The sequence below is a fragment of the Fusarium subglutinans genome (genome assembly GCF_013396075.1).
Source record: "Fusarium subglutinans strain NRRL 66333 chromosome Unknown NRRL66333_c0000068, whole genome shotgun sequence".
NCBI classification, from domain to species: Eukaryota; Fungi; Ascomycota; class Sordariomycetes; order Hypocreales; family Nectriaceae; genus Fusarium; species Fusarium subglutinans.
Window position 1 is genome coordinate 109653 of NW_023502131.1, and position 24130 is coordinate 133782.

At 50.2% G+C, this 24130-nt stretch overlaps 5 protein-coding genes across 5 annotated transcripts; 3 read left to right on the forward strand and 2 right to left on the reverse strand.

Annotated features, from left to right (window-relative positions):
• Positions 1–22: 22 nt before the first annotated feature.
• On the reverse strand, positions 23–909 carry FSUBG_6523 (alkylated DNA repair alkB like 6; the record flags this gene model as incomplete). Its single annotated transcript, XM_036684731.1, has 3 exons — positions 23–388; positions 429–701; positions 754–909. 3 exons carry the CDS (start codon positions 907–909, stop codon positions 23–25), a joined length of 795 nt encoding a protein of 264 aa, XP_036537958.1.
• A 1795-nt stretch (positions 910–2704) lies between these two features.
• On the forward strand, positions 2705–7406 carry FSUBG_6524 (nasopharyngeal carcinoma susceptibility LZ16; the record flags this gene model as incomplete). Its single annotated transcript, XM_036684732.1, has 3 exons — positions 2705–6521; positions 6572–6798; positions 6852–7406. 3 exons carry the CDS (start codon positions 2705–2707, stop codon positions 7404–7406), a joined length of 4599 nt encoding a protein of 1532 aa, XP_036537959.1.
• A 756-nt stretch (positions 7407–8162) lies between these two features.
• FSUBG_6525 (ribosome-interacting GTPase 1) lies at positions 8163–10117 on the forward strand (the record flags this gene model as incomplete). The annotated part of the gene is made up of 6 exons (XM_036684733.1): positions 8163–8183; positions 8364–8679; positions 8798–9284; positions 9374–9620; positions 9732–9852; positions 10098–10117. 6 exons carry the CDS (start codon positions 8163–8165, stop codon positions 10115–10117), a joined length of 1212 nt encoding a protein of 403 aa, XP_036537960.1.
• A 7670-nt stretch (positions 10118–17787) lies between these two features.
• FSUBG_6526 (centromere binding B) lies at positions 17788–19496 on the forward strand (the record flags this gene model as incomplete). The annotated part of the gene is made up of 2 exons (XM_036684734.1): positions 17788–18302; positions 18365–19496. 2 exons carry the CDS (start codon positions 17788–17790, stop codon positions 19494–19496), a joined length of 1647 nt encoding a protein of 548 aa, XP_036537961.1.
• A 1147-nt stretch (positions 19497–20643) lies between these two features.
• On the reverse strand, positions 20644–23640 carry FSUBG_6527 (uncharacterized protein; the record flags this gene model as incomplete). The annotated part of the gene is made up of 5 exons (XM_036684735.1): positions 20644–21070; positions 21616–21834; positions 22226–22276; positions 22334–23102; positions 23148–23640. The coding sequence occupies 5 exons, from the start codon at positions 23638–23640 to the stop codon at positions 20644–20646; spliced, it is 1959 nt and encodes a 652-aa protein (XP_036537962.1).
• Between the last annotated feature and the right edge of the window lie 490 nt (positions 23641–24130).

A 24130-nucleotide genomic window follows, 5' to 3' on the forward strand; every position in this document is an offset into this window, starting at 1 on the left:
TTTCTAGTCACACCTGAATCTTTTATCGCTTGAGGAAAATACCGAGCTTGTTCGCGACTTTTGATACCTGAAGAACATCTCGATAAGTCAGGCTTGTGCGAGTTTGACGAATATTCCGGCCATTGGCGTATACACCGGGAGAACGGAGAAGATCCCAGTTGGCAACAGTTTCGGCACTCAAGTCAACATCCTCTTCGATACCAGCAATCCCATGGAGATAGTCGGTATACAACTCGCCAGTTGTAATGAGTAAACTACGGGGTTCTTGGAGGATTCTCCAAGCAGGTTCGGGATCAAGAGCGCCGTCCTCCTTGCTGCGATGCAGGTTCAGGCATAAGCTAGCTCCAAGGCTGACGGTGGCTACAACTGGCCAGTATGCGGCACCATCCTGTATAATATAAGTACGAAAGAGAAAGAGGGTGTATTACTTGATGAAAACTCAACTTATGTGGCATGATACCAATACCAGGTGGATACTCATTGATGAGAACATGGTTCGGCTTCTTGTGAGGACTTCTTTCGAATATGTTCGCTGGTGAGGAGTCCTGGGATGGCATCGAGAGCAGACGGGATATGACTGGGTCTTGAAGCCACAGAGGGAGGGGAGCTTCAAGGAGTTTGTTGTTGACGAGATCTGAAGGCCAGGTCTGAAGACGCCGTTTTGTAAGCTGTTTCCACCTTGGTTTGGGAGCGCTTGATATCTAGAGATGGTTAAGTCGTGATCGGCCATTGTTTGCATTGCTGAATGCAAACCTTGTCCAGAATGTTCTGCTCTTCTTGTTCAGTTATGAAGTTGGGAATATAGTACGCCGTCTGAGGCAGAGTCTGAATCCTTGCGTGTTCTAGCGAAGGAGGCAATAAGACATCGTCTTTATCCGTGCTTGGGAAGGCAGAGCTTGATGAATCCATCACGATCTTCTTGTCATTACAGCACATAAAAGGTCAAGCGCGATTCTTTGACATTGATGAGCTGTGATTCCACACGTCGAGAGTTTGATGTTGTGCTAGGGCCAAGATCAGCGAGGGAGGGAATTGTTAGTGGTTGAAGTTGCTTCGAGTGTCGTATCCAGGCAGAGACAGTGGGGATCCCGGTACAGCTAAATATGGGGCAAAGGGACTGATGAAACCAAGCCTAGCCTCAGTAAAGTCTCCATAGACGGAACCTTGAATAGGTATCAACAAAATATGGATTGCCTGGAGGTATAGTAACAAGGTAGGTAGCATAAATAAGACACAGGAATCTATACCCCAATCAGTCGATTCCGAGCGAGTAAACTTACGAAGAGGGATTGAACATTATGCACTACTGATTCAGCAAGCTAACGTCAGAAGTCTTTACCGGTACCTATCCGTAAGTCAATCATATCAAGGTGTCATCTTGGAGTTCCTTGCCGCAGGGGGATGGGGATAAGCTAAACTACAACGGGTGTTCACCTTGGGTTCTCCCTGGGGTGCAAGAAAGACTTCTGATAATGAATTGAGGTGCTAAAAATACTTAGTCTAAGATCCTCTATATCTATACTAAATCATACTAAGTTAACCAAAGTTTATCTAAGATTTTTTGTCACCTCAGATAGAAGTCCTAAGGTTTACTGCATCCCCTTGGTTCCTTGCCTTTACGGGTTAGTAGTTAGTGGATGATTTCATTGCATGTAGTACGGAGTAGATGGCACAAGTACGGATACTGTTATGGGTGCCAATGTTCTGACCTTAGTAACTTGAGAGAACAATAGAGTTAGGTACTTCTTGTTGCACTACGCACAGACTCAATATACATGTCACACGGTCCAAAAGAAAAGCGCATCTATTTTCTGTCTTGCTCAAATTAAATAAAGCCAGTCGTTTCTTCTTAGCTGTGCTAGTTCAAATTGCGGCCTGGGTCTCTATGTCTAACCGGATGAGACTAAAAGACAGTACGAAGTGAGACTCAGCCAATCATGTTTCATCTTCGAGACCAGGAGCCTTGCTCGGGCATTTGCTTTGGAGTTTCCAAATCCAATTCTTCCACTCTTCTCTTCCACTTCGCACTCATCCTCCCGCCTCGTTTCAATCTCAATTTGGGTAAAAGGCCCGCCCAAAGACGCCGTGGACCATCATCATTCTCCCAAAACCACCATTATTACACTGTAATTATCCCCATAACTAGACAGGCTTTCTGGTCAGACTCAGCCCAGGCTAGATGCCTACAATTCATTATCGATCTCCCCTTCTAAATCGACGGATACCGAACTCAACTTCTATTGGACTTAAACTCAACCGGGCTTAATCTAACCAACCTGAGCTGAGCCTCCACTCCCAATCCCAATTCTATCTCCAATCCGAAACCAACCACTCACTCACTCACTCGCTCGCTCGCTCTCTCTCTTCTTCAACTTTACTCACCTACCATATTCTATTGCTAAACGCCTCCGACCGCCCGATTTCTATATACTCCAAATCGCTCCTGACGAATCAGTCCTTCGCCTTTTCGCGTAGCCTTGTTTTTATTTTACTTTATTTTTTGCCCCCATATCGCCCCTGCTGATTGACTGCGCTCTTATTCGCCTCTTTGGTTCTTGTCTTTCTCGCGCCCGACCGTTGCTTTTCCACTTGGCTAAGTTCATAGGCATCAACGCCAGCGCGAGTTCATCGCCCCGTCAACTTCTGCCTTTACCATCATCACCAGAATGGTGGTAGTCGCTAGTCGTCCTCGCAGGTAAATGTCATGGATGCGCAGAATGCTGCCCAGTCCGACCAGACGAGGCCTGCTGGCGACACACCTCAGCGGCCTGACTCGAAACCCGACACTTCAAAGTCGACTCCGTCGCCAGTAAGCCCCAAGCCTTCTGAGCCCGTTGACAAGGAGAAAGAAAAGGACAAGGATAAAGACACACGACGAAATGCGAATTCTTCATCTGCTGTCGACCAAGATGCGTTGGAAGACCGCGATTCAGACGCCGAAACCATCGTATTGCCTGGCAAGGATGGCCATTCCCCTTCAAAGGCTCGGAAGGTAAGACAGGAGGACAGAAGCGACGGTGATCCCCATGGTGATAACGATGGCGACGCGCCCAAATCTTCAATCAAGGCTGCTGGTTATCGTCCAGAGCTTGAAAAGAGTTCATCATCAATCCACGCTCGCGGTGACCCTGTCAAGAAGAAGCGCATTTCGTCGGCCCACATTGAACGCGAGAAGCTGCCACGGGGTAAAGATGCGGCTGCCTCCAGTGGCTTGAGCTCTGCACCAGCGTCTCCACCTCATCACCGGCAGCAGCAGCGTCGCCGATTTGCGGATGACACGCATTCGTCTTCCGACACTGAACATTCTCATCCCCGACCCGCCAAGTCCATTCGCGAGAAATTGAAATCGGGTGAGAATACGGTATCACACAAGCGCAAGAGTCTCAAAGTCGAGTCCGACGATGAAGGCGAGAGCCGCAAAGTCAGGCGGCAACGAACGACCAGCGCTAGCATCGATTCAGGTCGCCCGCAGAAGGAGCACAAGCCTCTCTCAGCAAAGTCACACCATGATTCACAGAACCGATCCATCTCACCACAGCCTCGATCTCACCGAAGGAGTGCATCCTCCCAGTTACCTGCCTACTCCTCCAACGGCCTCGGCCACAAGAAGAGGCGGCTGCCTCCTCCGTTGCACGCCACTGACTATCACTCTGACGACTCATCAGCAAGTGGTAGTCCTCATCCTCGCAGTTCTAAACTACGTAACCTGGCAACGCCTGCCGCCGACACAAATGCCTCCCCTGCAAGGATGGCTCCTCATAAGAAGCATCTCGATGCCCACGGTCAGACATTACTCGCTCGAGCCTGTGCTCGAGGAGAGTACGAAGGGGCCAAGACACGTCTTACCGAGAGACCTGAGGACCTGAACGTGGCCGACTACGCGGGAAACACACCTCTTCAGATTGCAGCAATTAATGGATGCGAAGACATCGTCAAACTTCTGATCGACGCTGGATGCAATTTGGATTGTGTCAATTACGACAAGGACACACCACTTCTCGATGCGGTCGACAACGGCCATCTGGGCGTTGTCAAGTTGTTACTAGACGCAGGCGTCAACCCCAGAAAGGCCAACGTGAACGGGGAAGAGCCAATCGATCGGGTGAGCGACGAAACAGATAACGCCGAGGAGATTCGAGCCGCACTCATGGCTGCAAGGAAGCGAGCAGGAGACCGGAGGCGCACCTCAGAAGAGCATCACTCCCACCAAGATCAAGATACGAGGGACTCGCATGCGCCAGATAGCCCGCGCCGTTCCCCCGCCACAAATTCCGGAACAAGTCGAAGAGCAGCAACTGTGCGGGCAACAAAGACGAGAAACGATCTATTGTATATGCCCCTCGATGATAAGACACTTCGACAGGCTGCGGGGCGAGGGGATGAGGAAACTGTCGCACGCATCTTGCAGGTCAAGGAAGGGTATAATGACCCTGCTGCCATGGTTGCCGCGGCTCGAGGTGGCCATGACTTGGTGATTCAGCTGCTCCTAGGCCTTGGAGGCGCTAATCCTGATCCTCGGCCGATTCATAACGCTCAGCCCGAATTCGCGACGCCTATACTAGCAGCAATCGGGCAAGAGAATATCAAAGTCATAGAGTTACTTTTGGAACAAGCTGGATTCGATCCCACACGAAGGTACAGAGGAGAAACATACTACGAGATTGCCCGACACCGGGCAGGTCCAAACTGGAAGGACGAAGAGCATATGCTGAAGAACGCATACGATGAATTTAAGAGGAGCGGAAAGAAGACAAATTCTCGCCAGGAACAACAAGATGAAGCTTTGCGTGCCCGACGAGCAAAGGAGGAGGCCCGACAACATAAAAGGAGCCTCTCTAGTCCCGAGCCAAAGAAGAAGTCGACCACCGCCAAGCTTACCAGCCCCAAAGAAAAACGAAGGTCCAATTCGGTTACAAACCAGGGAGACGAGAGTTCAAAGCGTGGCCCAGGACGACCCCGTAAAGATGAGCCCGTCCCGTCTGTTAATATCTCAGACCGCGAACAATCCCCAACTATCTCTCAGAAACAGCTTAAAGTTAAACATGCCGATTCAGATGCTGCCGGTGTATCGTCGGACGGGGAAACACATAAGCCGAGGAGGAAGCTTGTGTCCAAGGGGGAGCTTCGAGGGGAACGAGAGCGGCAACGACGCGCCAGTATGGCTTCGAACGCTTCATCTTTCAAAGATCACCCAAGTAGCCCCCATGAGTCGAGGCACGAGGAGTCAGGTGACAAACACGATAAGCACGAAAAGAACAGAGTCGAGAAACTATCCGAAAAGTACCATGATCGTACCAAGGCTCTCAAAAGAGACGAATCCCGGGATCGCTTGTCGGTGTCTGGCGATGGGTCGACTAAGAGACATCGTGCCAGCATCACACCTGACCGACCCAGTAATGGCGACAAGGATGATAGCGAGGTTCCACCCAAACGACGACGACTTGATAGTGAGACAAGGGATAAAAGGCCTAAACAAGCTTTGTCATCTGATGAGAGACCTCGAAAATCCAGCAATCTTCATGACTCTTCCAAATCATCCTCAAAACCCAGTCATAAAAAGCACGACGAGGAGAAGCGCGAAAAGCGTGCAGACACCGACCGAGCCAGTAGTGTCGAAAAACAGATTCATGTCAAGTCAGAGGAGACTGACGTGGAGATGAAAGACGCTGATTCTATCAAGGCCGTGTCCGAGTCGGAACTGCAAGCGGCTCGAGCTAAGGAAGCCGAACAAGAGAAGCAAAGGCAAGCCGACGAGGAAGCCAAGAAGAAGGACGAGCTTCGGAAGAAGCATGAAGCACGCAAGAAAGAAGAAGAACGCAAGCGAGTTGAAGCTGAAGCCGCGAGGAAGCGTGAAGAGGAAGAGGACAGGAAGCGAGAAGAGGAAGAGGACAGGAAGCGAAAGGAGGAGGCTGCCGAAGAGGAGAGACTGCAAAAGGAACTAGAGGAGCGTGAAGCCGAGCGCAAACGCAAGGAAGAAGAAGAAGAACGCCAGCGACGAGAGGAGGAGGAGAAGAAGCAACGGCGTGAAGCCGAGGAGAAGGCGCGTCGAGAAGAGGCAGAAAAGCAACGTATCGAACAAGAGCGAAAGAAGAAGGAGGAGGAGGAGCAGAAACAGCGAGAGGAGGAGGAGAGGCTGCACCGTGAGCAACTCGAACGAGAAGCGGCCGAGGAAGCTCGCCGTCAACGCGAGGAAGAGGAACGCAAAGAACGTGAGCGACGAGAACGTGCGCATCGTGAAGATATGGAACGCAAACGAGCGGCACGCGAAGCTGAACAGCGACGATTCCGTGAGGAGCAGGAACGCATCCGCCTCGACAAACTGCCTCCCCTCCTACGGTGGCTCGACACATGTTCAAACCCCAAGCTTCCGGTCCTTGCCGAGAAATTCAAGCGGATTCAAGGCTGCCGATACGACACGATTCGACACGGAGCTAACGGCACAGTCGAAGGTCGTGAGCAGTGGGTACTTAACACACATGCAGCTCTCCTTCTTGGCGAGAAGGATCTTGACCTTTCTCGGTGTAAGTTCATTTATCAGTTTTGTTGAGGTAGCCACTGATTATTTTCCTAGATACTGCATGGGAACGGGCTCCTGTAACCGACCTAGCAAAGTTGTCATTGTGGCGTGTTGAATGGCGTCTTTACTCTCTTCTCGATGACAAGCTGTGGGATCTCGGTCGACAACTCCCCGAGTATTACGGTGATGAGGATCCCTCCGAATTCAGTTATGGGACAAAACAACGACTAAAAGCAGAGGCTTGGGAGAAATTTCTCAACATGGACATGTTCTTTGTTAAGGTGACTACCAGCCACTCAAATATACGAAAATGCGAAAAGCTAACATGACACAGGTGTCGGATCTTATGTATACTGTCCCTAACATACCACATCTTCGTCATATTCGTCTCGAAGTTGAATACCGGGAACTTCTGGAGACAGAAGCACAAAGCAGGGGATGGGGAACATGTCAGAAGTGGAAGCAGGATCCGGATTCTGCTCGGTACAACAGACTTGCTCCACGATGCAAGTATTATCACAATGGCGCTTTCGTTGGCGAGGATAAACCCCAACTCGCACAAACAAGCAGTACACCTTTCCTCGACAAGAGAGTTCCTCGACGCGGACTGGTGCAAGTGTTGCCAGACGACCCAGATTATCCTAGAATATGCCTAGAACAAGGTCTAGAGCATCTCATCAACGGCCACGCTAGCCCGCCTCTCGTTAATGGCATTCATTCATCACCAATGAGCCAGAAATCAATGGCATCGGGAGGACCTCCTATGAATGGGATGATCAAAGCTTTGACGCCTGGGTCGACTTCAGAAAGCTTGACCATATCGAATGCTGGGCACGAGACTCTTGTAAACGGCATCAACGGGAACACAAACGGAAACTCAGCCCACTGACAGTTAATGTCTCCAACAAGCAGCTGAACATACTTTGTTACATTATTGCGCCGAGTTTTCTTTGTTAGCATAATGATCATGGGTGGCGCAGATACAGTGCAGGGCTATGGTATGGATTATTACTTTTCACAATAACTGCGGATGGTTGCTAGATGGTAAAGGTTTCCTCATGAGCATTGGATCGGAATATTATACAGGCCTATTGCGCGAAGAGTTGGCCAGCGGTCGGTTGGATGATTGTCCTTGAAAGATTAGCAAATGACGTTGGGAGGTGTGCAAGGTGTATTGCATTGTTGCTGTTATGAATGAAGCATGACTGATATCTTTATAGAGAAGCAAGGGGAGGGATGCTCGGGGTAAAGTCTTGTCTTGTCTTGTCCTGTTGGCAGACAGACTCTGGTCACTGCATCTGACAGGCTGTACGCAACAATTAACGAAACATTTTAAAAACACCAAAAACCATCTTTTTGTGAGAATAACCGATTGACACGGGATTGACCTGAGCGTTCAACGTAAATGGTGGAGACAAACTGGTAGTAAATCAATTATCTGATTGGCTGTAAGAGAGCCAAACTGGCTGACGTAGGTGTGGAGCAGGTTTTTCTGTCGTGCCCCGCCATTTTCAACTTTCTTTGCAATTTATCACCAAAAGTGCTTTTACACCACGAATTGGGCCACGAACCCAAGATCTGAGGCCAGACAACAACCGAACATCGACTCAAGACAGCTTCTCCAACCGAAGCCGCAACCGTAATCATGGCGACTACCGTGGACAAGGTATGTAGCTTTCCCTCCAAAAAGACCATTTCTGCCACGGTTTGGCTAACCCCGGTTCCCCTAACAGATCAAAGATATTGAGGCCGAAGTACGTGATATTCCAATCGAACCTCTCCCTAAATGATGCTATCGGAGAAGACTATTGTCGGAACCCCACGATAGGGACTCTTTATCGTATAGATAGCCGGGATCAGCTCTGACATGTGTAACCAGATGGCCAAAACCCAGAAGAACAAGGCGACTTCGTACCATTTGGGTCAGCTTAAGGCCAAGCTGGCCAAGCTGAAGCGCGAACTGTTGACTCCCAGTGGCGGAGGTGGTGGTGGAGGTGCTGGTTTCGATGTGGCCAGAACAGGCGTAGCCAGTATTGGCTTCATCGGCTTCCCTTCGGTGGGCAAGAGTACGCTCATGAGCAGACTCACAGGCCAACACTCGGAGGCTGCCGCTTACGAATTCACCACATTGACCTCTGTGCCTGGTCAAGTTGTCTATAACGGTTAGTCGTCTGTGATATCCCTCACCCCTCGCCTTCTCTATCTCCACCTCCACTTCGATCAACGGATGCGGTGCGGCGCGGCTATTTTCTTGTCCTCGGCTTGATGCCCAATCTCCAGTTCCTCCATCACCACCACCACCACCACCACCACCATCATCATCAGAAGGCGGCTCCTTTGTGTGTCAAACATTGTGGCTGACATGGATTTCTCCAGGTGCCCCCTTGCAGATTATTGACCTTCCCGGTATCATTGAGGGTGCCAAGGATGGTCGAGGTCGAGGTCGACAAGTCATCGCCGTCGCTAAGACATGCCATCTGATCTTCATTGTGCTGGATGTCAATAAGCCTCTGACGGATAAGCGGGTGATTGAGGCGGAACTCGAGGGTTTCGGGATCCGCATCAATAAGGAACCCCCCAACATCACCTTCAGGAAGAAGGACAAGGGTGGCCTCAATATCACCAGCACCGTGCCCCTGACGCATATCGACCACGGCGAGATTAAGGCTGTCATGAGCGAATATCGCATCAATTCTGCGGACATTACAATCCGGTGTGACGCTACCGTTGATGACCTGATCGACGTTCTTGAGGCAAAGAGCAGAAGGTAAGGCTGAAGCATAGAAGTGTGGCAAACACAGCTGCTTTCAAAGTCGAGATAAGTTTAGTTTGCTAACGATCGGTGCAACTCGTCAGTTATATTCCAGTTGTCTACTGTCTGAACAAGATTGATTCCATCAGCATTGAGGAGCTTGACCTTCTCTATCGAATTCCTAATGCTGTCCCCATCAGTTCCGAGCATGGATGGAACATTGATGAGCTGATGGAGGCCATGTGGGACAAGCTAAACCTTGTCCGTGTGTACACAAAGCCCAAGGGGAAGCAGCCTGATTACTCTCAGCCTGTCGTGCTCCGATCTACGCGCTGCACTGTTGAAGATTTTGTAAGTCAGATCAGTTCCATGTGGCGGGCGCCCTTTTGGCCGTCCCCTGCGAAGCCTCATGTCCAAAATCCAAATTAGGAATCTCGGATTGCTAATCGAGCTACCAAATAGTGTAACGCCATTCACCGAAGCATTACGGAAGTGTTCAAGACGGCCATCGTTTATGGCAAGTCAGTCAAGCATCAGCCTCAACGCGTTGGCCTGGCTCACGAACTGTGTGATGAGGATGTTGGTAGGTTACCCCCGGAGTCTCCGACAGCGACCCTCGGCCCTGGCAGCAGCCTAAACACAGATTGAGAATGGGGGAGACGAGTACTTAGTTAGGCCGCAGTGAGCTTGATCTACCCGATGCAGTCGGGATCTTGCTTCGTTGATGAGCCAGGGCGCCCATGATCCCAGTCTCAGTCTGATCCGTTGCATCAAGGCAGCTAGGGTTGTATTGTACCAAGCTCATAGCAACGCTAACCATTGTAACAGTAACCATTGTCAAACGATGAAGAGAAACCTTGGAGAGATTGAAGGGGATGATCCCGCGGCAACGCCAGAGGCTTGGTGAGCGAGCGAGACATTGCCAGATAGCTTGGACCGCCGCTTCGCATCAGATTGTTACTGCAGCCATGCTAGCAAGCCACCAGTTTGCAACTCTGATTTAGCTCCGAGTGGCTGACGGAGAGAGAGGAGGAATCTTCACAGACCAGGGGAGCCCTGAGTGGGATGGATGGGATGCTGATTACTACTACGACAACAATAACAGCAGCAGCAGCAGCAGCAGCACAAATGTTCAATATGAACAGGGCTGACAATGGATGCACGGCTACGAGCACGTCTGGTTGACAAGAAGTATCGACTTGGCTCGACCAGGCACGATAATGATCGGCACAATAGTTTCCGGGGGAAGTCAGAAGTGGCGTGCACACTTACAGGGTAAGCTGATGGGTCTAGAGCAGGGGAGAGAGAAATTTGGGTGAGCGGCAAACGACGATGAACAAGGAAGGGCGAGATTTAAGATGAAGATGGAGAGCAACACGGAACGGAGTAACTACGGACGTGGATTTTATACGAAAGCCTATGTCCGGGTTAGTTTTCCGGGATGAAAGAAAAAGCAACGTTGGGTATCACGCAACCACAAGTAAGCCCGGCAGTTGCTACTGCTGGCTGTTCAGTACATAAGGAATTACAATCGGGTTGCTCGAAAGATGAAACAAAATGAATGATTCTCGATGATAAAAGTCCAGTCAGTCATCATCAATTGATGGCAGGTTACAATATCTTGGCGCGTTGCCATTCATCCAGGCGGCTGAAATGCACAAAGGCTTGACCGAGCGGAGATATTTCCAAGAACAAACCCGAGCAAGGTTTATGATACCGATTGTCGTAACATGAGAGAGCTGACAGATAATAAATAAGCACTGCTCCTGGGGGCGAGACCCAGCCGAATTGGAAGCTATTGCTACAGCAGCAACAGGACAATTGACGGGTATAATCGCGGTAACGGTGACATTCGAATGGACAAAACGCCACCATCTGATGTCAACGAGCAGAAGCAGAGCGGGAATGGGATGCAGTTGGGAGTGGTTCGACCTGCATAGCCGAGGGCCTCTTGATCTGCGACCGGATTGCCCAGCAGAAGCGTGGGATATGCAGCTGCAGCTGCAGCTATAGATGCAGACGCAGACGCAGGGGTTTGAGGCCTACGAATCAGGTTATGCGTAGATTCTTTCACGGCGCTTAAAGTCGAGACAGAGAGAAAAAGAGCGGTTGACTTTTAGGGCATTTCTTAGGAGATTGTTCGTCTTTATCGAGACAAGTGAAACCGACCATCAGTTGCCAAGGCGATTAGCTGTACCTGAACCAGCCAAGGTAAAGTAAGTAGGTAGGTAGGTACCTGGTATCTACTAAGGGTGCTTACAGAATGATGTTGACTGTGGAGAGAGAGAGAGAGAGAGAGAGAGAGGAGGTATGGAGTAGCATCAGAGGGATAGGTACCAAGGTAATTCATGTACTGTACACCTACACCTACCTACAGTAGAGCATCAAACATGCGCTCCGTTCCGTCCACACCCTAGCTAGCTTACTTCGTACTGATTAAGGGAACTTAGTTCTGCACCCGACCCTTAGCCTTTCTTGATGGCGGCGGTAAGAGACGATTCGTGAAAGGTGGAGAGCTCAAGCCTCTTTGGCGAGAAAAACGTCCCGAAGCCTACACCAGACTTAAACAGGGTTAGCGGGTGAGCAAAGGGCCAGGGGGAGTTGAGCAGTAAACCAACAGTCGACAGTCTCTTCTTGCTAGGTCATCTCCACAATAAACTAAGGCACCTAGGTTCTTAAGGTTGGTGATGAGGTACCTAAGGTAGTGCACTAGAAAAGTCACATCCATCACCACATCACACCAGCAACAGGTAGAGTGGCTGCAGAACAGGGGAAGTCATTCGTCTTTGAACCTTTTCTTCTTCTTTTCATTCAATAGCTAAAATATAACGAGATACAAGCTTTGTGAGCCATGTTTTCCCCGCAAGTGCCTGTGTCATTCAAATTTCATTCAATAAAATATGGAGTGTGGTCTGCCTTAGTAGATAAGTACTAAGGTAGGTATGCTGAATGTGTACAGCCTACTGCGGATATGAGATAAGGTTGAATCCGCTATAAAAGCACAACATTAAGTCTAATAGTTACCTGCGGCATCAACATATGTGAAAGGATTATGAGCATCATCATGTGAAGAACAACTGCAGCGTTGATGAGATCTAAATCTAAACACAAGGGGTAGATGGGATGGCGCCTAGGAAGAGTCCATTCATCCTCAACCTACAACAACAAGGAACACCCCTGAGAGAGCATCAATTGATTGATTGACTGAATAAACGACCCCTGACAGCGCCTGACTAGCAAATATTTGACCAAACACTATGCGAGGCACACGATTAATATCGATATCAAAGCAGAGAATCGCAGAGCGATTGGTTGGTTTCGGCCACTCATACGCGAGTTTCTACACCGGGCGGATGACATTGGATGCTAAGTTAGCGCACCGGCATGATACTTCTGTCATGAGATGAGACGATATGAGACTGCGTGAGTAGGTATACATCGTACCTAGGTAGGTAGTAGATCTCTCCCGAGCGGCCGCGATCCTTTCTCGTCATCGTCTTCCCACTTGGAAGGCCTCGTTTTTTTCTCTGTGTGTTTTGTCTGCTTACGGTCAAGCTTAGCTGCTTCATACAGGGGCACCCGGAGCTCAGAATTTCCAGGTGAGTCCAGATCGATGTGGGCATATGAGGTAGGTACCTAGGCAGGTCGTACTTGCCTTGATTATCTATTCAGATACCTTTGCAAGAGCTGTCGTCGCGAGCTACCTTACCTTAGAGGTACCTTACTTCAATTTCTCATCAAACTTCAAACTCGATACCTACCTAGGTATCTCGAGGCAATATACTTGCCTACCTAGGTAGGTACCTTACCTAAGGTAAGGTAGGTACGTTAAATACATATTGAGCTGGGCTAGAAGTAGCCTCAGGACATCAGATGCATCCTCCTTCCTTTCTGTCTAGTTGCATCATCGACTCACTGTTGTCTTCTATCATCTCTGTCAAAGTCAACCGCAAAGCAAACATATGCTAGACACCATCAGATTCATTCGGCCTACCTACTTATGTACTAAAGCCCGGCGCCAGGGATCTTGATCAAACTGACCAACTGGAACAACACCCGGAAGACGGATTGGACCGTCTATGGCGCGCCACAGCTTTTCTCCCCCTCCTTCACTACTGTACCTCTGCATCTTCTTCTGCCCGCTCATCATCCATGCATTCATCTGTCGCATCGCATCGCATCGCAGCCCTGATCAGGATTAATAACCAGGGACAAACAAACGTTGATACAGTAGAACAGGTATGGACACCTTTGCTGCCCAATGACAAAATATCTGGAGCAAGCTTATAATGGTGACCGCATCTGCATGTCCATTGATTGAACCCTCCGGAGATTGCGCTAACCGTCCCCATCAGGATCCAGCCAAGATGTTGATCCCTCATCCCGACTCTGTTGCTTGGATACGAAAGTTGGAGAAATGAGAATGCTACTCGAGCAATCACCATCCCTCTCACAACTTACCATCACTCGCTCAGAAAAGCAGGACCACGACAAAAGACCGTAACGTGGACAAGGGACGTACTCCAGCGCCATGGATGCCAGACATGGATGCTGATGGGATGGACTAGGGGCGCAATGGTAACTGGCCATGCCATGGGCGGCAGGCGGCGGCTGTCAAACTGGCTCCAGAAAGGGCCGTCCCACTAGCCTGCCTGTGTCCTTGACCTGACCTGACCTGACCTGTCCTGTCCATGCCTAGTGCCTGGCAAGCCCCAGTTCGACCTTGCTCAGAGTAGCGGTCGATCTTCGTCTTCCATCCACAGTGAAGCCATGGCAAAGCAACACGACGCATCAAAATGCTACTGGGCACCTTACCAGGGCACCTTCAGTCCATCTATGTATGCCCTTCAAGATACAGGATAGGATGGCATGGCTGGAAATGTGTGACCCACCGACATTCCAGTTGCGGCATCCCGAGCACAATGCCATCATGGTGCCGAGTAAGGTGTGAGAGAGGAAGGGGGTTTGATATTGGTGGTAGAGGTAGTCTTCATTCGACATGGTTGCTCGTCCGCATAAAGCGAGCAAGACACACGAAACTATCAGTGATATGAACTAAACTACAATCGATAAGATCAAACAGAAAGGAGCATCGTGAACTGGATTCACAGTCAACATAGCAACTGGTCAGGATGAAGTCAACATGCATCTGACATCTTTTTGTCGGCTCCATCACACACCTGATACGTCAAGATGGGAAAGAAAGAAAGAAAAATTCAACGTCAGGTGGACCACGTGCGCCGATTTGTTACAGTGAGATAGCCAGTACTAATTCTCGCTTGTTCCTCCTGGTTTGGACTGGGCTTGCAAGTTTACATTGTGCCGTACCTCCACGGCCACGATATTTGTCTGCACTAGACCTTGACCCATAAGCCATGCCGCCCAATGGCTTCGGCCTAGGGGCTTGGAGGAGCGAGCAGATGGAAAAGACCGGGGTGCTTGAATGAAGCTTCGGGCCCATGTCTCTCGTCGTTAGCGATGAGGACCCTTAACATCCTGAGGCACTTGCTTTATTACACAAGTTATGGCTGTGCCATCCTGGGACCACGAGGCAAGCAAGCAAGCAAGGCGAGGCGAGGAGACGCGAGAGGCAAGGGAGAAAGTCATGGGCTAGGGCATGAAATGAGGAACAAGGCTGAGCGAATCAAACAACCAAAGCCTTGTTCATCAGTCCCCTCCCTTCTCACTCACCCTCTCCGCCCCGTTTTCCCTTTGAGACAGTCTGAGCTCCCGGATCTCGCTTTCCGGTCGGGCTTTGACCTTGAAGTGCTCCGTGTATCAGAGCTATGTGCTCGGGAAGGCAAGGAGAGTGTGCATCAGTCTATCAGAGAGAAAGAGATGAGGCCGCGGGCTGATCCGCTCGAGGCTGAAGCTGAACGATTCTTGTGTTTCGGGCTAATAAGCTGAGTTGGTATCCTCGCTGTCACCCATGCCTCGGTGTCATTTTCACTTTTCATCGATGGAGCAGACCCCAAAGTTAATGTCAACCCGCTCGTGGTCAGCGATAATCATCCTTGGTCATTGGAATTTCCTTTACATCAAGCACATGGGTCATCGTATACCCCTGCTCTCGAGCGGCCGGGCATGCCGCTGCAATTCTTTTGCTGCATGCTCTGTATCTAATCCGTGTCCCGTCAGTCGATCTTACTTTGTGGCATTTCGATTCCTTGTTACCGCTGTCCCGTCCGGGACTGAATATTATACTAGAACCGGCATGTTAATATTACGATTCAGAGCTTAGGCTCCCAAGCCTGGACTGACCAGGTTTCGTCTGGGGGGATCTGTTCTAACAGGTGACCAACTGTCGAAGTGGACTCCGTTCGGGAGAAAGGTCTGACCTATTACAACTCTCTCTCACCTTCTCCAGTTTAAACCGAGCCTAGTTAGCCACTTCCCATCGAAGTGCATGGATTTTGGCGCGCCGCGCTTTCTAGATTAGACAGAGATGCCCTATGAAAGCTGCAAGTCGATGGTTTTCAGATGGACTATCTCTCTAGCTCGGGCGCGACATTTTCTTCCTTCTCCTCTATACAGTACCCGGCAGTGGACACTGATACGGGACGCCCCATCTTCTGACCTCATCCTCACGGGCTCTGAGCCCTCCCATTGCTCAACCTTCATGAGGGCAGGACCAATCTTCTACTACGCAACATAGCAGGAGCGGGATAAGAGGGTGAAATGGGCTGACAGGTCTGAAAACATAACCAACCCTTCCGGAAAGGTAAAAATCTACAGTCAAGGGAGGGGGATACGAGGAAACCCTATTACCTTCAGAGGAACGGCATGACCAGAGAGGACTTCCCTGGTCTTATCCCACGGCCCATTATGCTTTACTCGTTGCTTCTTCCGCTTCCCGTTCCGTTGATCAGAAGCTTGTGTCTATGGGAATTGGTTTGATTGAAAACCCTTTCCTTAGACAGTCTTCACCTATCAGATGGCTGCGGGCCAGGGATTTTGTGCCTACCCACGTACGTCTTCTTTCAACTGCTGACGATTCTCTTGCTTTTCCCGACCTGGCGATGACCTGGCCAGGATCAACAACAAGAAGAAGAGTCGGCTGAGAGCTCCATAGTACTATACCCTAGCTCACCGGTCTATCCCCGAATCCGAAAGCGTCCATCCCATTACCTCGAAGGTCTGTTTTTTTGCGATTTCAGATTCTGAATAATTTGCTGCGCTTGTTGGCGGGTGACTATGTGTCTGTGTGTGAGCCTGTCTTGCCTACACGCGTGAAGTCTCCCGCTGAGCGTTCAACGTCCTGTCATACACGGTTTGAGCCATTCTCCTTCTTTATCAGCTTCATCCACACCTAAATGCACATGTACTGTACACACACTTAGACGGCGTCTTCAGAATTCATCGGTTGTCTACTCTGTACATGCAGCTTCCTGGCTTTTACCCACTACCCTCCCACACGCACCACTCCTTGATCGCTCGCAGTCACAGGAGACACCCCTCCCCCCTTGTGAGGGAAACCCCCCACACCCTCGTCGGTATTCTTCGTGCGTTCTGCATATGTATATGGAGAAGCTCGACCTCTGGGGTCTCATCTTTACATATGTAGCGGTGCGAATGGCTTTAGGTCTCGCTTGTTTGCACTACGCTATACTGCACTACACATCTTGAAAACGATATACTCCTAACGGCCTGGCCTCGTGTTGGAACGTCCGCCTCAAGTTTTGCGGTCCACCATCAAAACTCTGTCTTGAGATTGCCGTCCGGATCGAGCTACTGGCGGTCCTTTCTAGGCATCGTTACGGCTCGCTGCCCTGTGGCTTTCTCATCCGCCGGCCCACCCTCCACCGACTCAATCCGTCCTTGTCTTGCCTTTGTACATTGCCCTGCCGCGTTTATCCTGAGTCGGTTCTACTGTCTCCGCAATCTCCACGAGCTCAACGAGGAAAAAGCAAGTAAAAGAAACTTCCCGCCGTGTCTCACTTTGGTGTACTTGTGTGTTGGAAGACAAGCCGTTTCCTGTCGGAGAAAAAGACGGCTCACAAACAAGCAACCGGCTCGAAGTTCAGAAGTTGAGGTCAACTTTCTGCGACCTGACGAGTTCCTAACTCCACTACACCGCCGTTAAGGCTGAACCTGCTGCGGGTTTGAGTGCTTGCGTTGTTCGTGTGCTTCGTTGGGCTACGCAAAAGGTTTGCTGCAATATAATCAACTCTTGTCTAACACGGAACAAATTGCCCTGAGCTGGAACTGGAGGGATCGACGGTAAACGTGGATTCAATTCACTTTTGCACTTTTAGGAACCAATTCGGGCAAGACGATGCATCTCTTCATCGACTGGTGTCAAATGTGAGCAACATCACACCAAGTCTTTTTGTTCCCTCCAACACAGCTCCCAGCTCCCAGCTCCAAGCTCCCAGCTTCCAGGAACTCGGCACCAATCGTTTCGCCCCTTGTTCACTGAAAATTCTCGCAGACGAGACTGTTGGATCTATCAGTATATTAAACGGCTTCAAAGCCTCCTTTTTCCTTATCCGGTGCCAGCTAGGCAGCACATACAACAATGAACAACCCCAATGGGACAACTGCAATGGGACATGATAGCACCATGGCCCAGAGTAATGGATATGGGAGCGATGCCTGGACAAGCATGAGCCCTTACAGTCAAAGCCCATATAGCGCAAGCCCCTTGACTGAATATCCATCCTTTGGCGCCTTTGTCAGTCATGGACTGCCCTCGGAATCAATAAATCGAATGCCTCCTCCTCCACCGCAAACACATCAGATGATACAGCCATCCCCAACTCCTATGGCTCACCATCAACTGCCACTTTTGAATACAACTTGGCCGAGCCAACTGACAAACCCTGCTCCGCCACAGAGTTACTCAGCACCACCCTTATCAATGACACCTGCTACCAGCGCACCGCCTGTGGAGCCCCCTAGGTTACCGACACAGCACGAGAAATCGAGGAAGACTCTTACCACGGAACAGAAACGAGCCATGTGCCAATTCCATGAAGATAACCCTGGTACCCGACAAGCCGATATTGGAGCCCGATTCGGCGTTGAAAGAAGGTAGGCATTTTTGGATCCAAAGTTACAATTCGCCATGGAGAATCTGACAAACTTGACAACAGCACCGTTTCCAAGGTTTTGAGGCATAAAGATCAGTATCTAAAGCGAGACCAAGAGCCAGAAAATGCCGCTGTCAAGCGTGGCAAGGGCAAGCATCCAGATTTCGACCGGACACTCAGCAACTACGTCAGGAGGCAGCAACAGCGAGGGTTCCAAGTCAGCGACGAGGAGATTATGGAACAGGCGAGGCTTTTTGCTCATGCGAGTGGAAACCAGGAGAGTGTCTTGAATAATTTGAATAGCAGCTGGCTGCAAAAGTTTAAACAAAAGCATGGAATTGGACCAGGCAAGCTCATGAGGCGGGCTTCAGAGGCAAACATTCCGGATAGTGCAAGACTCTCGACACTTACCTCGAAGTCCAGCGATCTATCGCCTTCGCCAACGGGCCAGCTTTCACCGCTTTCAGGCAGTCGGAGTGATGAGGAGGCACACGTTGATGGAATAGACTTCGACTTCGGGTATAAGCATCCCGAGTCCCAGTCAACAACCTCACTTTCGAGCGACTTTCGAGATAACACAGCCTCTTCATTCTCAGCTGGAACCATGAGCCCGACTGGAACTTTTACTTTCTCCCCTGACCCCAATGTGGGAGGATTCCCCATGGATCAACTTCGAGGTACCGATTACCAGCACAGAGAGAAAAGAAGCAACACATTCCCGTCACTCAACATTGACTACGTGAATCAAGTCTCATCGTCAACGGAACCAATAACTCCCCGTCACCCTCCATCTTCAACCGCGCCGTCTTCGGCTTTAGAATCGCCGCAGCATGAACTTCAGGCGCCGTTTAGTATCGATACAAACGTCAACTCACCCCCTCCAATGCTACGCCGCAGTAGCAGCAACTCAAGTATAAATCGATCCACAGCAGCGACAAGTGCTACTTCATCCACACCTCTCGATTCATCTCCAGTCTCGCCCTCCCAGGAGGACGCCCGCCGGGCCGCACAGACACTCCTGAACTACATACAAACTGCTGGCACTTTCGACTCTAACGATTATATGTCAATCGTTCAGCTGACCAAAAAGCTCAAGATCCACCAAGGTAGACCGTCGATAGGAGGACTCTCTCGAATCCCGGAAGGTGATGTTGAAGCCCCTGTCCTACTATCGACCAAGATGGAATCGGCTTGAAGTCGGGCCATGCTCATAGCATTGGCTGTGTGTTTCTTTTTCGTACCTATGTCTTATCAATCAAGTCTCTTTTCAAATGGGATTTCCCTGAGGGCATAAGGGTGCTTAGAATATCGTGGTTGGGGCCATTTTGGGTCACCGCCCTGCTCACGCGGGTAACGGACTATAAGAGCATTCAAAACGATGGCACTGGCCACGATTTGAACTGTTTGTTGAGTCTGTTTTGCATTTTCAACCGCACTTTGGCCGACTATTCTTTTCTTTATTAAAAAAAAAACCCCCCCATCAAAATAACAAACAACCCAGGTGAACGGGAGCGAACTTTTTCTTATACCTTATACCACCCTTGGAAAGTTTATTCTACCGCTCGCGCGAGCCCGAAGAACCATATACAAACAGTCGTCCACACGAAGTTACAATTGAAAATTGCTCGTTTCGGAAACGAGGTGCGAAGGGAGAGACAAATGATCAGAAAGAGGTGGGAATGATGGGGTCAAGGTCAACATGGTAGCATGAAAGGGGTACGATCTCGGCAACAACAGTTTAAGGGGAAACGCAACATGATGCTTTTGCCAATGTTTGTTTCCTTTTCTGAATGTTCTTTATTTTCCATGCATATCTTTTTTTTTTTTTTTTTCTGGTTGCATTTTACGGCATTAACGTGGAGGGATTAATTGTCTGCGTATACGCTCGTTTCTTTATATCATCATCATTTCTTGTCTATATTCTGTTCGAAGACGAGAAGGTATCTGCTGCGAGGCACGGCACGGCATGGGTATGTATGGCATGACATGTTACAGGGAACGAGATGGCACATGGTTTACAAAGCGCCTTGTTGAGGTCGCTATGCTTTTCAGGATGGCAACGGAAAAGAGGCTGAAGAGGCTCTTTGGTAGAGGGAACGAGTGCTGATGCTAGTTGAAGGCAGCCCACGAGAAGCTCGAGGGTGTACTGGAGGTGGTCAAATGTCTGGCAGTCGAGGGCATCCCTTCTTTAGTTGAATGGGCGGCATTTGTGCATTTTGGAATGTCCTTGCTCTTGACTCTTATCGTTCCATATTGCTGTGATTTCTCTGAACTCTGATTAAGCATTATTAACTTATCAACAAAGGGGTATCGTCAGTCTAAAAGAGCGTCTACAGATCTATTCAGCCAAGTCTTTCTTCCCAAAGCTCCGTCACGCTTTTCTCCGTCAGTTCAGGCATCAAGCGAGCAAGTAGCAGCTCAAGAATGCTGTACATCAGATGCTTGTTGCAGTACTCATCGTCCAGCACAAGGAGCAGCCTCTCCATTTCATCTACCAGATCCTCGTCTTCTGATAAATCACCCTCGCTCTCCGCACTTTGCCGCCATAAGCGACCACCAAAATAAAGCCTTCCCACACCCTTCGGTAGCAACCCCCAAAGAGACTTAGCGGCTCTACGACGCAGGGCTTGCAGCTCGGCCTCGGACGATGGTGGGAACAAGGTCGTCTTACCAGGGGCATTGTTGGGAAAGAGGACACCGCGAAGGGTACGCAGAAGAGGGGGCAGATTCGAGGGAGAGAAGAGGGAATTAATGTGATGCGAGAGGAGTCTATGAGAGAGATAGGTTAGCACATATTGGCCTTACTCTGTATTCGAGGTAGTACAACGTGGGGGGTTCAATGATCGGAAACGAAATATGCAATAAGGGGCACGTCGAGTGTATGTCGGGCTAGCCGATGTGATGCGATGCACTGCAATGCAGCGTGAGGATGAGCAACAAGGCTCCAGGCGAGACGAGGCAATCATTAGCCTATTGGCTTTCACTCTCTCTGGGCTGGCGCATAAAGTGGTGTCTTCATGTTGATCCGTCCCACGTTAGATGGATATGGATATAATTGGGACCAGGGAAAGCTCTACAAGATGAGGCTTGCAAGGTGCGGGGAAATGAATGAGGAGGCGCATTCATCGTCCATGTTGGTATAGGTCTCTCATGCAGATAGAGATGTGAGATTACACAACAGGTTTACAATCAGGTCGCGGTTGAGTGTGGGTAGCATATGACCAGTCAGCTCTGTTCTCGAACCACTCCTTCGTCGTCAAGGATCGTGTAAACAGCTCCGTGTGGAGGGTGCAGAAGACTCTGATGGGTCCAACATGTCTCGGGCTCTGAGAAAGAGTTGAGACCGACCGGTCAGACCAGCCCGGTCAAGCCAGACCGATCCTGGAAGGTTCGCGAGAGTTGTGGCCAAGACTGCGGTGAAAATCTTGAGTATGGTTTCCACAGGCCAGTATAGCATAACCTCGCCGGAACTGATAAAGGTAGCCTTCTGACGGGTGGCGCGGCACGGAGCGAGAGTCAATTCAAGCTCATTGCTGCATCGTCAAAGAGCGGGTGGTCCCCTTGGAGAAGCTGACATGGGCAGGGCGCGTAATCTTGACATTTCGCTGGATGAAAATGCCTAGCTTCGTGCACCTTGTCAAGCAATCAGGTGTCAAAGACAGCGCTATGCCTTTCGATTGGTTGAAAGCCCAAATCCCAAGACCCATATCAATCATGATCGCGACCTCGCGGAATATGACAAGAAAAAAGGTCTTGTCTTGGTTTCATAGTCCTCGTGTTGAAATTATGGGCTGTGTGGGTTGCATGGGCGTGCGAAGATGGCGGTTTGGAAGAGGTCATAGACGGCATGGGCCGCTCCCAAGACGAGGCGGGCCGTTTGACCATGCCTGTGCCGCTGAAGAAGTTATTGTCCTGAAAGCTCACTGGAGCTTCAGGAGGTCCAGTGACTTGAGACTCATGCGAGGTGAAAACTGTCTGGTGACGGTGTAGGTGTGTGAAAGTGGAAGTGGAATAGAGACGCTCATATCTTACCTGTCAATAGGGCCATCGTGGCCAGCGATTCGTCCAGGTCCGTTGACCGCGCCGTATTGTAAAAGTGATAGAAATCCATCCAGCCAAGGCATGCGCAAGCTGAGCTCAAACAAATTTCCAAGACATGTCCATACCCGACACGATAGGATCGGCGCCTTAACGGGGTCGAATGACCTCGGCGGAGACTTGTCGTGATCCAGCAAAGCTTCTTTCTCATCCAAGGGCGTGGCCCTAGCGGGAAGGGACGATGCCATCACCAGAGCAGTCGTGATAAACCGGAGCGAGGCAACTAACAGCATCCCAAGCTGAATAACGGCAAGGAACATAGACCTTACAGACCAGCTGCGACGGCCTTTTACGTCAACCTTGGGCCTACCGGCATCGTTTTGGGTCTCTGCAACCACTACCCCTTGGTCTTTTCTCTGTCGCAAAACCCTGGCCGTGATGCAGATGCCCTCATACAGCATCCATGGCTGAGAGGCCTTATTGGCTATGATGTTACCAATGATAAGCTCTGAAAATATCTGTTCCACGAGAGACGTGAGACAAGGGTTCTCGAGGTCTTCTGTGGGCAATAGAATCGCGAGGACGCCCTGAACCAGCAATTGGCGATACAACGCTTCATTCTCTTTCTGGTCGGATATCGTGTCTGGGCAATCTGGATGGGGGACTGGTGCGAGGTGTGGCAGAGGGCACATGGCGTGGTAGGCCTCTCGAGGGTCGACCTCAACAGGCTGTCTGGCGATAGGGCTATGAGAGATACGGTACGCTGGTCACGGTTAGATAGGAACAGCATTAGAGTTCAAGACCTCACATGTTATATGTTTGTCCAGCAAGTCAGGTATCTCATCCAACACGAGGCTCTCTAGATCAACCTTGCGGAACCGCTGTTCCAAGGCTCGGGAACAGTGGGCGATAATGTGTAATATCTCTGATACAAAGTGTTCATCCGTAGTGATTTTGCTATACCAGCTCTGCACGAATTCCCTCATGACAATAGCAAGAAGAGCGTACAACTGAAGGTCAACATCGTTGCGACTAGTCAATGGTGGAAGCAGCTCGTCTATAGGCACTTGCGAATCGCGGCTCTTCTCTCCCAGCTGAGGGGAGCAGAGGGTACGGCGTATCAGAAGCGAAGTCGCTCGGTCGGACAAGGGATCGGTAGCATTAGAGCGCAAAGGACGGCGAGTAGGAGAGGCCATATCGGCAGAGGTCGGCGGCTCGGTATCAAAGGCAACCGATTTGGGGCGTGGGGCTGGCGGACGGGCAGGAGGCACGGCCGGAGCCATAGAGGGGGTAGCGGTCATGACCGAAGTGATCGGCGAGTCTCCAGTATCATGACCTGGTCAGTCAGCGGGAGGAAGATGGCGATGGCGATGGCGAGTTTGAGGGATGCTCGATTTCGAGGTTTGGGGTTGAAGTCAAGTTAACATCGGGTCGCAGGGCAGGCCGCATAGGTAGACTACATTTATTCCATGTTAAGCTCCTGGCTCCTGGCTCCTGCCCGCGCACGGCACGGGTTGGCCCGTCACCTGAACCGTGCGCTGCATGCGCGGGGAGCCCACATGTATGAGATACCTAAGTTAGGTGTACCTAAGGTACCTTACCTACCCATGCTGTAACTTCCGGAGTAGCAGCAATGAGCATTCCAAACAGATTAAAGTGGTATAACTTGATTGAATACACTTCAAGCCATAGAACAGGTAATCAGTACCTACCTACCAAGCCTACCATACCGACTAGGCAAGGTACGGTAGCTACTAACCCTGAGCTGGGGTAATTTTCAGTGACGGAAAC